The sequence below is a fragment of the Fundulus heteroclitus genome, chromosome 8 (assembly GCF_011125445.2).
Source record: "Fundulus heteroclitus isolate FHET01 chromosome 8, MU-UCD_Fhet_4.1, whole genome shotgun sequence".
In the NCBI taxonomy this organism is placed as follows: Eukaryota; Metazoa; Chordata; class Actinopteri; order Cyprinodontiformes; family Fundulidae; genus Fundulus; species Fundulus heteroclitus.
In genome coordinates, this window is record NC_046368.1 from 31695577 (window position 1) to 31707784 (window position 12208).

At 41.7% G+C, this 12208-nt stretch overlaps 1 protein-coding gene across 5 annotated transcripts in view; it reads right to left on the reverse strand.

The window, feature by feature from the left end:
* zmiz2 (zinc finger, MIZ-type containing 2) overlaps nucleotides 1–12208 on the reverse strand; it is a 52246-nt gene that overhangs the window by 16821 nt on the left and 23217 nt on the right. For 4 of the 5 annotated variants that reach the window (XM_036140591.1, XM_036140590.1, XM_036140592.1 and 1 more), the window contains 6 exons: nucleotides 9814–10016; nucleotides 6467–6635; nucleotides 3628–3846; nucleotides 3241–3453; nucleotides 1848–1931; nucleotides 1539–1716 (listed from right to left, as the gene is read on the reverse strand). In XM_036140591.1, coding sequence (XP_035996484.1) covers nucleotides 1539–1716; nucleotides 1848–1931; nucleotides 3241–3453; nucleotides 3628–3846; nucleotides 6467–6635; nucleotides 9814–10016 — 1066 coding nt within the window. Of the gene's footprint in view, nucleotides 1–1538; nucleotides 1717–1847; nucleotides 1932–3240; nucleotides 3454–3627; nucleotides 3847–6466; nucleotides 6636–9813; nucleotides 10034–12208 lie in introns of all 5 variants that reach the window. The other variant, XM_036140594.1, reaches the window with a different exon arrangement.

Sequence of the window (12208 nt, forward strand, 5' to 3'; positions counted from 1 at the left end):
CAAAAGTATATAAACATGAAGCCAGGTGTAAAAAAACACAAAAAAAAAAAAAAAACACTTTAAGGAAAACTGTTGCATTTCTCCGTGTGTAAACTGCAGATGGATGCTGCTAATAAAACATAGCAACTAAGTGATTTGCAGCAAATACAAGCAGTTTACAGCTTTTCTGGAAGTAAAATCAAGTGTATGTCAACACAATGACAGGGAGGACAAGCTTCTTGGTGCCCATCAATCCAGGAAAGGTTAAAAGCAGTTTTCCAACTATTTAAATTCTATCATTCCATGTTGTGGGAGATTATTGCGAAGTGGAAAACATTAGGACAGTTCCCAGGAGTGGACAGTACATTAAGTTCACCCCGAGGGTTTAAACAGTGATCCACTCAGTGAGAAGACAAACATCCATGGGATCTTAGAGTACAGAGGATTTGATTACATGACTTTTTTAGGGTTACACACACTAAAGATTGCGACAGTACTATTCAAAGAACAAAGCGTGATCGAGTGTGGCTTGTTTGGAAGATTCCTTAGAGGAAGACTTTTCTCTTTTAAAGGGGACATATCATGTTTTTAATGTCTTCCTTTTCACATTAAAATTATCTAGTTGAGATCTATATAAAGTGGAACTGCAATGGTTTGGTCTGAATTCCTTAATAATTTGGCCCCACATTTTCCCATTGGCCCCTGTTCTGAGGTGTGTCTGAGAGCAACTCGTTTTGGTGCCGTCTCTTTAAATCTAAAGGAGGCGCTTCACACCCAGCCTCCCCTCCAGGTCACAGAGCGTTTCATTCCACCTGTTCAGCCAATTACGTAGTACGCTGTGATGAAATGTGTGGGTTAATACGCCCAACAGCCGAATGTTTTCACTTACCAACTTGTAGCTTCGGCATCCATAACCTCGGACTATAAAATCGCAGCGAAAAATAAAAATGGTGGATTAATGAAATTTTTTTACCATCTCCGCAGCAAATGCTGAGATGTAATAGCTCAAAAAACATAATAGAAAACATGGGAAACTAAATGGCTTGAAAAATATGACCCAAACATTTTTTAAAGATATCTATGTAGCACCTGGACAGACTACATTTAACTTTTCTGCACTCCTAGAGTTAGAGTACACAACAAAATGTATCTGAGGACTAAAAAAGTGGAGTTTGCATGATATGTCACCTTTAAAGAGAGCATTAAAGCATGGCTTAAGTTTTGATTTAGGACATTTGGTCAAGTGAAAATCCAGATCGCAACATGATTAAAACATCCCTGTGAGACGTTTCCTGCCACTCTTAATTAACTTAAGGACACAATTCTTCCATAACAATGTGAGAGACTGATGAGTTAACAGAGAATAGGACCACCAGGAGTTATTTAAGCTGATGGTGCTTCAACAGCATCCTGAATCCTGGGTCTGCATTGTTTTTCACAGCATGTTGGCTCAGTTCTTTGGAAAAAACAACATGATTTACAGGGTCTTGTTCATCTGAGGATGTATTATTCTCATTAGAAGCTGAAAGAAAATGTGCAAACATTTAACCATGGCTAACCCGTAGAGGGCTGCTGGGTGCTAATGTTGGCTTTGGAGTCCAGCGGAAGGTAGGGCGGCTTGGTGTCCTGGCCTGGGGAAAGGTAGGGGGGTATGGAGCTCCCTGGCGTCATCGGCGGGGTGGGATTCCCTCCCATCGGTGAGGTGGGGTATCCAGGGATCACTGCACCTCGACCTGGCTGAGAAGCAAAGATGAAAACAAGTTACAACTTCACCTTTTTGCAGTGAAAGTTTTATCATGCTTGGCCCCTGCTGTAAATGTGCTTAGAACGTAGTACTTTAACAAGTTCTAGTGCCTTGAAGGACTTACCCCGTTAACTGCAGCCTGTGTGAAGGCATTGTATCCCCCTGCTGCTCCAGAAGGTAGACTGCCCTGGCCGTTGAAAGGCTCTGACTGGAAGACAGAGACGGGAAACACACTATTCAGATAGTGACTCTTCTCTCCTGACACCAAGTTAAGCAGGAATGTTGAAAAATATTAGACAGGATTCCTCAATGATTCTGTAACTTTTCATCTTTTCATATTAAATTTAGCTAAATATAAAAAGGTCAAACATCTGAGAAGGAAAAACTAATTTCATCACCGAACAAAATGCCTACACCCCCAAATGCATAAGAAAAAATTGTTAGAAACACTATATTTCTCTGAACTTAAGTGATAGCTGCCTGTATGGTAAATGGTAAATGGCTTGTACTTGTATAGCACTTTAACTAGTCCGACGAGCCCAAATCATTCACACATTCACACCCTGACAATGGTGAGAAGAAGAAACTATTTGTATAGCACCTTTCACAGATAAAATCACAAGGTGCTTCACAATAGATAACAAATTACAGTAAAATATAAAAATCGCACAGTGCGCCCTCTGACCACAGACAGCCGGTAAATCAGGTGAAGTGTCTTGCTCGTGGACACAACGACTGAGACAACTGGAGTGGGGGATCAAACTAGCAACCCACCAATTGCAGGACGAACTCCCGAACCTCTGCAGCCCATTATATGTACAACAGGCTCATTTCCCAGTTTTCCTGTGCCACCTCCTGCCATTTAAGCCTTCCTTCGCTCTTGCAGCCATCTTTCTGCCACCAATCACCGCGGTCACTCTATCCTAACTCCACTCCCTTCTCCACAATGGAAAGCAGGACTATTGGTGGCTTTCTTCTCCCCGCTCTTCCATAAAGGCAGGATTTGTGGAGTTCACAAGCAGTACTTGTCTTGTCAACAGATCCTCCAACTGAGCTGTGGATCTGTGCAGCTCCTCCAGAGCTGTTCTGCCTGCTCAGCCTGTCAGTGTAGTTGGACAACTGGATTTCTACTTAAATTAAATTTCTCCCATGTGGACTCTGTTTACTAAGCAGGTGAGGTCTCAAGGTCAATGGTTGCACTGGATTTTGTTTAGCGGTGTGTGGAGGTCTCAATGAACCCTGTTCAGATTTTTACACGTAAAGAAGTTTGAAAACAATCTACCATTTTCTTGCACCTACACACATCTTACTCTGTGTTGGGTTATCACATAACATCCCAATAAAATAGATTGTAGTTTTCAGTTGTAATGAGAGAAAGCGTGAAACATATGAGGATGAACACTTATGCAAGGCTTTGTGATTTCCTTTTTTTTTTGACTAGTTTACAAACGTATTCAGTTTTGAACAAGATTCCAAACAAGTCAACCTTTCGTCTGCAGCCCAGTGGATGCGACTACCTTATAAAACTGAGAAGGATTGGTCTGGCCAGCACCAGGAGGGAACTGCGCTGGATTGTGGTTTACAGCCGTGTACGGTCCCATGTGAGGCATCCGACCGGAGGGGTAAGAGGGCGACGGTGCGCATCTCTGCTGAGGACCAGAGGGGTATTGCAGAGGCTGGTTAGAATACCCAGACATCCCTCCGGACCCGTACTGTTGCCCTGGGAAACCCTGGGAAAGGAGAAGATGGTCAATGATCCACACAGGTTCCCTGGGTATAAAACGCCCCAGTCTGACTCCTTCAGGTTAGGCTAATGTGTTGTCAAATTCCACTCTGCAAATAATATGAAAAAAAAAAACCCGACATCTTAAAGGGGAGGAAAAACCTGAAACAGTGTCACTGACCTCTGAGTGGAAAGGCCGTTTAAGGCCTTGCTGTCCGCCCGAGAAGCTGCCGTGTTGGGGCATCCTCTGAGCCTGCGCGGGGTGAGAGGGATACAAGCCGCCCGTGGAAGGTGGCAGTCCGGGCCTCAGGGGGACCATCCCGCCGTGGTTCATTCCTGGGGGGCCACGGGGCCCTGAGTGAGACAGGAACTGGTTGCTGTAAGGGGATGCTCCACCCATCTGAGCGGGAAAAGGAAATACAAGAGGAGGCGTAAAAACAAAGCTTGCTGGTTGTTTTCCACAGCCTGGACAGCTCGCAGAGCACAGGGAGGGAAAGTTACTGATAAACCAATGAGGCCAGGTTACAAGGACGGTGAGAAAATGTTTTGATAACTTCTTCCAACATAAATGCTGTCTCAGGATACTGCCAACATGCGCTATCTAGGTTGCTAAGAGATGTTGTTAAGGCAAACGTTCTACAGAACAAGCAAAGAGCCAAAAATAATACAGATCTATAAAAACAAAAAAACAAAAAACTGTTCTGGCAAGCTCAGCAAAACCAGGGTTTCTGCAACCTTCAGCTGGTTACGTTTGCCCCCATTCTGTAATTTACATTTAGTACCTATATGGATTTGGTAAAATGACCTTAACTCAAAATCTTTATTACTCACAGTTACTTAAACTTAATTTAATAAGTAACTTGAGCAAGGTAAATGTAATTTGGTCAGCTTATCTTGGTGTTTTTCTTTTGGTCTTTGTACGTGAATCAATTGCGAGTGCTTTAAAGGGGACATCATGGAAATCCCACTTTTTTAGCCTCCAGATACATTTTATTGTGTACCTGGAGTCTTTAGGAGTGCAGAAAAGTAAAAATGAAGTCTGTCTAGAAGTGGCATAGATATGTTTTTATTCTGTTTGGGACATTTTTTTTTCAAGCCTTTGAGTTTTCTTTGTTTTCTATTGCATTTTTTGAACAATTACATTCGTGCAAACTCAGCAAAACCAGGAGCTGCTAAATGAGGTCAAGGACTACCTGGCTAATCAATTTCATGAATCAGCCAATTGAATTTTTTCCTGCCAAAGAAAAGCTGTGACGTTGAATTACTAAGGAATTCCGACCAAAGCATTGCGGTTCCACTTTATATTGTGGAACTACTACTGAATCATCTAAATGCAAAAAGGAAGGCATTGAAAACCATAATATGTCCCCTTTAAACAACTTAACTTAAAACTTAAAGCCAGACCTATCTTGAAGGAGCCAGTAATGGTTGAGAGATCAACAATACTTTGGTTTCTTTTTCAGGTCATTCAAACACCCAGTGTTATTTTGCCTCCCAATGGCTGAACTGTTTGCTGCCCTGAATCAGCCGTAAAACTTTCACATAGTATTTGGAATAACTAAGCCAGAACCACAACACACAGAACAGATGATTGCATGTCTTAAAACATTTTTACAGCCTACAGACCTAATTCAATTGAGTACTTTTTATGACTTTTAAAGACCACACAGAAACTTTGTAAAAATAATTCATTTAGATTAATTCTAAAAAAAAAAAAAAAAAACTAATGTCAAAACTCATGCAGTAAGAACACCTGTTTCAACAGTTAGATTCTTAACACGCACATGATACAAAGATTTCCTCATTTCTTCTCGCGGCACAAGGTCTCTTGACATCAAAACGGTGCTGTATTTCTCAACAATGTGAAATATGTCGCACAACAAGCTGTCCGACACGTTACTTAGTCTGGAGAAGTAAATATGATCCGCTACTTCAAGCCCCCGGTGAAGGTGAGAGCTAAAAGCCTGACATCCTGCATCTATGTTTGAGACTTTCAGTTTGACGAAGGAGAGGAGGTCGTTTTAGGATTCTCCCTGTTGTGTTGACAGAGCTCACCAAAAAAAAAAAGTTATTGAGTCAGCATTTTAGATCATTAGATGGCTAGGTGGCTAACCGTTAGGCGCTAACAACGCTAAAGTTAGCATCTGTTTTGAGTTTGCTAAACTATGAGTTAATGAGTTTTAATGAGTTTCAGGTTTTCTTTTATTAAATTGAAGAAATTTTGGCACATCCATGCACTGATTTCTTCTAAGTATTTAATCGGTGCTTGAACTGGTTCATAGTCGCCTGGTGACATGGTGATGTAGAGCTGTGTGTGCTGTCTGAGTAGTTATGGTAATATAGATTCATTACACACAGTGAAAATCCGAGAAAAAAAAAAAAAAGGAGCGTACATGAAGTTCTGTGGTTAACATTGCCCTGTAAGCCCAGATGCAGCCATCTCTATATCCCAGCCAGATGTCAGGCGTTTCAGCAACTTTTCAGCTTGAGGAAGAAGCGTTAAAGCAGCAGATCTGGCAGAGACTTAGCAGGAACGTGGGTTCCACAATGCATGAAGTCGGTGACCCTTGTAGATCCCTCTCTCCACTCAGCGTAGGGTGTTTTGTTCTTCACAATGTCAGTAACTAACACGTACATTTAAACGGAGCGCTCTGTTTACATTCCATTTCAGCAGGAAATAGTTACAGTTAGCAGAACTGGTGATCCAGTCTGTTAAGCTTCTACAGCGCCTCACACACGGTCTTTTAGTTTGAATGGCATGGCAGTGTCAAATTATGCAATGCCTCTGCTGCTAATAAGAAGCATGTGTCCTGGACCTGATGTGAGCATGAAGCAGAAAAACAGCTTCTGAGTTCCAGCCCTGCAGCTAAATATTTCAACTAAAGAGCAGGGCCAGAACCGAGATGTTGGAAACTTTCAGAACCAACACGCTGATCTTAAACTTGCGTGCAAAACAGAAAAGAAACAATGTTAGAGACTGGATTCTTCCAAGAAATGTGTGTTTTCTCTGAGACGTTTACCTGACTGTAGCTCAGCTCCTGGTTCTGCTTTTCCTGTATTGCTGCAACAGTGGCCGTGGCCGTGGCGGTGGCTGTGGCGGCGGCTGCAGCGACGGCCGCAGCGGCAGCCTGAGTGAAGTCTGAGGGAGCGCGGACGCCCAGGCCGGAGCCTCCACCGTTGCCAGAGTAACTGCAGCGAGAGGGAAAGACGCGCGGATGAGTGGGCTGCGATCTTAGTCAACCAGGCCAATGAGTGTGCAAGGCGTCGTCACAACGTTGAGTCACAGCAGTGGGTGACAGCGGCCCCGCTGGCGTGTGTTGGTGTGGAACCCTGCTGCAGGAGCACGTAAGGTAATAACATATAGTATAATAAACAGGGCAGGCGGCAAGAATTTGTTCAAATCGGCTCAAGTGATTGAACTTGTTTGTTGTCATTTCCAAGAAACAAGAGAGCAGGATCAATCCAAACTTTTTCTCACCAATAATGGGACTTTTCTCTTGCAAAATCAAAGAGAAGAACAGACAAGTGTATTGGAGGGATAGTATAAGAGCTCCAACAGCCTAGGGCATAAGCTTGCACCTCCCTAAACTAATACTTTGTTGAAGCCTCTCTTGATTCAACCTCAGCATACAGACCTGATGTCTATTGGATTCCCACATCTCGACTTGACAATAATTCGCCCCCTCTACCTTACACAAGCTCTTCAAATATATCAGATTGTCGGCCGTCAGCTGCCCACAGCCTTCTGCATGCAACCCAAGAAAGCTAGTTAGAGTGCTTGTCTTTGAAATGTCACGACACTGAAAATAAATGGTTTACCAGACACCGAGTTAAAACTTCCGCAGCCGCCTCAGTCCTCCGTAAATCCTAAAGAAAACCTGCATGTGAGGGAGGACACAAGGCTCTAGACCACGGGTGTCCAAACTTTTCGGTACAGGGGCCAAAATTGTCCAGTTAAAGGAACTCGAGGGCCGAAAAAACACACTTTTTTTTTTAACCAAAACTATTATGTATAAAATTTTAAAGGGTAAAAGGGTTTTGCTCATTTGTCGTATTAAAAGATGGTCATCCAGTTTGCAAATTATTTTGAATTATTTAATTTGACTCTCTAACAATAATAAACTCTTTTTGGTCTAACAATATAAGAACAATATTTGGCTCAGTTGTTCTACGAAAACACTTGTTGTAATTAGCAAATTTTAATAATTTAATTCAAAGCAGATTTTAATGCACCAAAGTCTCAATTTGAGTAATTAAATATCATTGGATAGATGTTACTATGAAATTGAAAAGAGTGTCAAAAGTGTGTTTCTAAAAAGTTCAATACTTTGTGTTGTACTTAACATTTTCTATTGTAGGATTTGAACTTTTCTGTAATAATGTTGACCTAATTAAAAACTAAAATTTTCTATCTGCATCAGCCTCCTGTGCTGGTGGACCAAACCTTTCATGAAATACTGTTGGAGGGGCCGCCCAGAATGAGTCCAGGGGCCACAAATGGCCCCCGGGCCGCACTTTGGACATGTCTGCTCTAGACGATCTAGAGAAACTGTGCAAGAAGGAATGGTCAAAGATCCCACTCTAGGTTTAATTCAACAGTGAATTATACCAAGAGTATCTTGCCAGGGAACAACGTAGAACATGTTTGCCAACAGTGCCCTACTGTTGGAGAAAGGAGGTTGTACAATGTCCTGACAGCAGGAAAACCATTAATTGCGCCACTCTTGACGTGTGATTCGTTTTCCCACAGAACAAATGTACACAATTAAAGGTTAGATTCATACTGAGACCGTGCCACTGGAGTATTAGAGAAATTTATATCAAGGCTCCATGAACACATCTATGAATGGTTCCAATAAATGTATCTGCGTCCATAAAAAGATACATTTTGTCGTCGTGAAAACAAAGAAGGAAGAAAGAATTCGGGTAGAGAAGGATCAAAGAAAGAAAAATCAAAGGATGACTGACAACAACACCGACAAGCTCGATGAAAGAGCTTTCAGACGCTATTAATGCCTGCTTTTTGATGCTCTCCTCCAGGGACCATGGACCAAAGTTGTGCAACTCGCTATTAAAGATGTGTTTAAAAATAAAGGTCAGCAACTAATCTTATAAGAAGTTCCTTATTTTAAAAGACATTTATTGTTCTGGAACATGATGTCAAAAACTCAAAGAGATGGAGAATAAATAGTGCTTTACATCGTTAGCTTTTGCTTCAGAGAAATGCCGTTAAAAGCAACTTAAAGAGAAGCTCTTAGACGCGCAAGACGGCAACAAATATTAGATAATTCATGTTAAAGCTTTTAAAACAATGAGTCATTTCACATCAAATGAGTGTTGTTTGGGGGGAAGAATCAGGTTTATCTACAGTGCCTTACAAAAGGCTTTCAGGCCTGTTCCAATCAGAAACTGCATCATATTATATTGAATTTTAGGAACGCCAGTATAAAGTAGGGCATTATTATGAATTGAAAGAAAGAAAAAAGTTTGAAAAGTGCGGTGTGCATTTATATCCAGGTCCCTTTACTAAAGACCAAGGAGCACAGCAGAGAGGTCAGGCTGTGGAGAACTTTAAAGCATGGCTATGTTATAAAGTAATGTCCAAAGCTTTGACCATCTCAGAGAGCTCTCTTCCATCTTCCGCCTAAAGTGACAGGAGTAGCGCATTAATCAGAGAAGAAGCTGAGAAGCCCACGGTAACTCTTCTGGATATACAGAGATCAGCTCAGGCAGGAGAATCTGTCAAAATGACCATTATAAGCTGAGCAAGACTTGCCAGAAGAAAAGTTCAGTTTAATTAAAGAAAACCAGTTTTGAGTTTTATTTGTAAAATACTCATTACTTTGGGTTGGGTTTGTCACATAAAATCTACTGAAAATGCATAAAAAGGTTTTGGTTGTAACAGCACAAAATGTGGAACCGTTTAAGAGGCATGGATACATTTGCAATGTGTTTTCACATCTTTTTAAGACAATAAGAGTTAACAACTAAACCTTCTGAACTTTATTATGTCCAGTACAACAGTACAGATTTTACACATAGGTAATCGCTTTCAAATGTATATAGTTACATTTCATTTTCCAATATAAACCGTTTTCAGGTATCAGACACATAAAATGACATTATTGATCTTTTAATACAACAACAGGCTAGCGGAGGGTTTCTAACTTTTCTCCATAAACGTCTATAAAAGTGTGTGAAAGAGCCGCAGTGCCCTGGTGATGGGTATTATATCAGAGACACTAAATATTTAGCCAACTCAGTACGAGTGTAAAAAGATAAGTCAGCCCTTACTGAAACACTTGCAGCTGCCAGCACTAAAGTAGCATCAGTGTGAAGGAGCTTCATTGAGAAGAAAGCAGCTTACCTTCCTCCGTATGCTGGTGCCGGGTTGTAGGCGGTGCTGGGGCGTCCATACATGACTGGCTGGCCGTAGCCTTTAGACACACCATCCCCGTACGACTGCTGGCCCATAAACTGGGAGCCCATGCTGCCGCCCATCCCTGGGCTGCCAACGGGCATTATGTGACCACCAGAACTCTCGCCGGGGCCCATGGGTGCGCCAAACACCTACAGGTCAAATAGGGCTGCATTACAACCCTGAAGATCAGTGGCTGTGGCTCTTAAAAAAAAAAAAAGACAATGGTCGAGAAGCTCCTACTCTCAAGTTAGACCTTAAAGTAAACCTGATATGAATTTTTTTCCCAAAACATTGAACGTTTTAAAGGTATACTATGCAACCGGGGTTGATTTTCCAGCGAGGCTCCCCCCAGAGGGCGAAAGTAAAAGTGCACTGTTGTAAAGATGCTCAGCTGTTCTGGTTTCTCCGTGAAGCCAGGCGCGGTTGTTTTGAGCTTAGCAGACAGGCGAACGCAACAAAAAGTGGAAAAAACGGCAGTACAAACAATGACTAACACAGTGAAAGTATGAACATCAAGCTTCCCGCAGCGCTGTCTTGGCGAGGCGGTCACCGTCGCCGCCTCGCCAAGCCGCCGCCGCGGCCGCCTCGCCAGTTTTATTATTATTATTATTATTATTATTATTATTATTATTATTATTATTATTATTATTATTATTATTATTATTTTTTTTTTTTTTTTTTATGTTGGCGAGACGCTACCGCCACCGCCTCGCCAAGCCGCAGCCGCCTCGCCGCGGCCGCCGCGGTAGCGTCTCGCCAACATAAAAAAATAAAAGAAATAATAATAATAATAATAAAACTCAATATGCTTGTATGTTTATTTGACGTTAACACGCGGTTCTTTGATGTTGCTTTTGCGCGTGCATATAGTGAATGGCAGGGCAAAAACACATGGAGTTCTCGCAGTAAAGCAAGACTTCTGTGAGTGCGGGCCGAGGGCTCCTGCAATTGCAAGTACGGTATTTCCCCCACAGACCCCCAGGGCGGCCGAGAAAACCTTTGTTCGACCTGAAATGACTCATTTAATCATCCAAAACGGTATGGAACACATTAATTAACTGAAAAATGTTGCATAGTATGCCTTTAAATGAGCCTAATTCAGAGTTCCTACATATTTTTCATGGAAGAATTTCCAGCATTCTTAGTCCTTTATGGTCATTTGACAATATGAAATCCTAAAGTTCTCTGTAAATGATTGACAGAAATGTCTATTGTCAATACTCTTGAAATATGGAGCCTGGAAGGAAAGGACAAAAGTAAGGATACAAGGTAGTAGGAATAAGGAAGTAGGATAGGAGACAACTAAAAGAGACAAGGAAAGAAGGGAGGTGGGACAAAAGAAAGAACACCACATTTAGAAAAAGTGAAATGGGGAATAAAGTGTGGAGATGTAAATATTTTCCATGCTTATCCAGACCTGTAAAACACTGAAATCAAAAATCAAACCTTTCCAGACTGTAGAAGAAGTGTTTTTTATATTGACCTGTGATCTCGACACAGACCCGTGAGACATTGTCATGCAGTGATAACCTTGAGTAAAGATGACGTGATATAAACACAACGATCTTACGGCAAAACGTAGAACAGGATTGCTTCTGTTTAGAGCACTAGCCAACCAGCTCACAGTTTCCACACTGGGGTTTTAAAACAGTGCTGCTGCCTCATCAGGAGTGATAGGTGGTGCTCCTTTAGTTTTTACATGTTCACTCTTCATTTTTGTTGGGATAGAAATCTTTCCAAAAAAACTTTTTTTTTTTGAAATATAAAAAAAAAGAAAGCAGCTTTATTTCAGCTAGCTGACCGACAGTGTGCAATTTCATGTGCAACTTCACATGTTGTATAGTCACAGAAAACACCTACTACTCTCCCTGGCATGTCTGTACAAGAACCTTAAACTGTAGGAACAGCATGATGCAGAATTTATTGCTTTTAAAAGCGTCTGTTTTTAAACCCTCAGTACATCATGGTACTGGAAAAGATCCCAGGCCTAAGAAGAGCCTGTCAGATATACTGTAATTCATGCCCATAGTGTTGCCAGGGTTGTTTTCAGACTCGTTCCTTGGTAAGTCCTGAGGGGGACAGGATGTAAGTCAAGTTCTGCGTATATGGTAACCAGTGGCAACTACAGGCAATAGTAAAGGAAGTAATTAGCTTGTTATAACAGGTCTACCTGCCTTTAAACTCCTATCTTAACACACCACCTCCGATGCAAATTTAGAATAAGCATAAAGTATAGCGGTGATCTTTGTGTCGTGTTACATTATCTGTGTAGGTGTCGGGCGGCTGCCAGCATCCAGCTATGCAAACGTTGTTGCATTTCAAAATTGCTCAAATTTCCCCT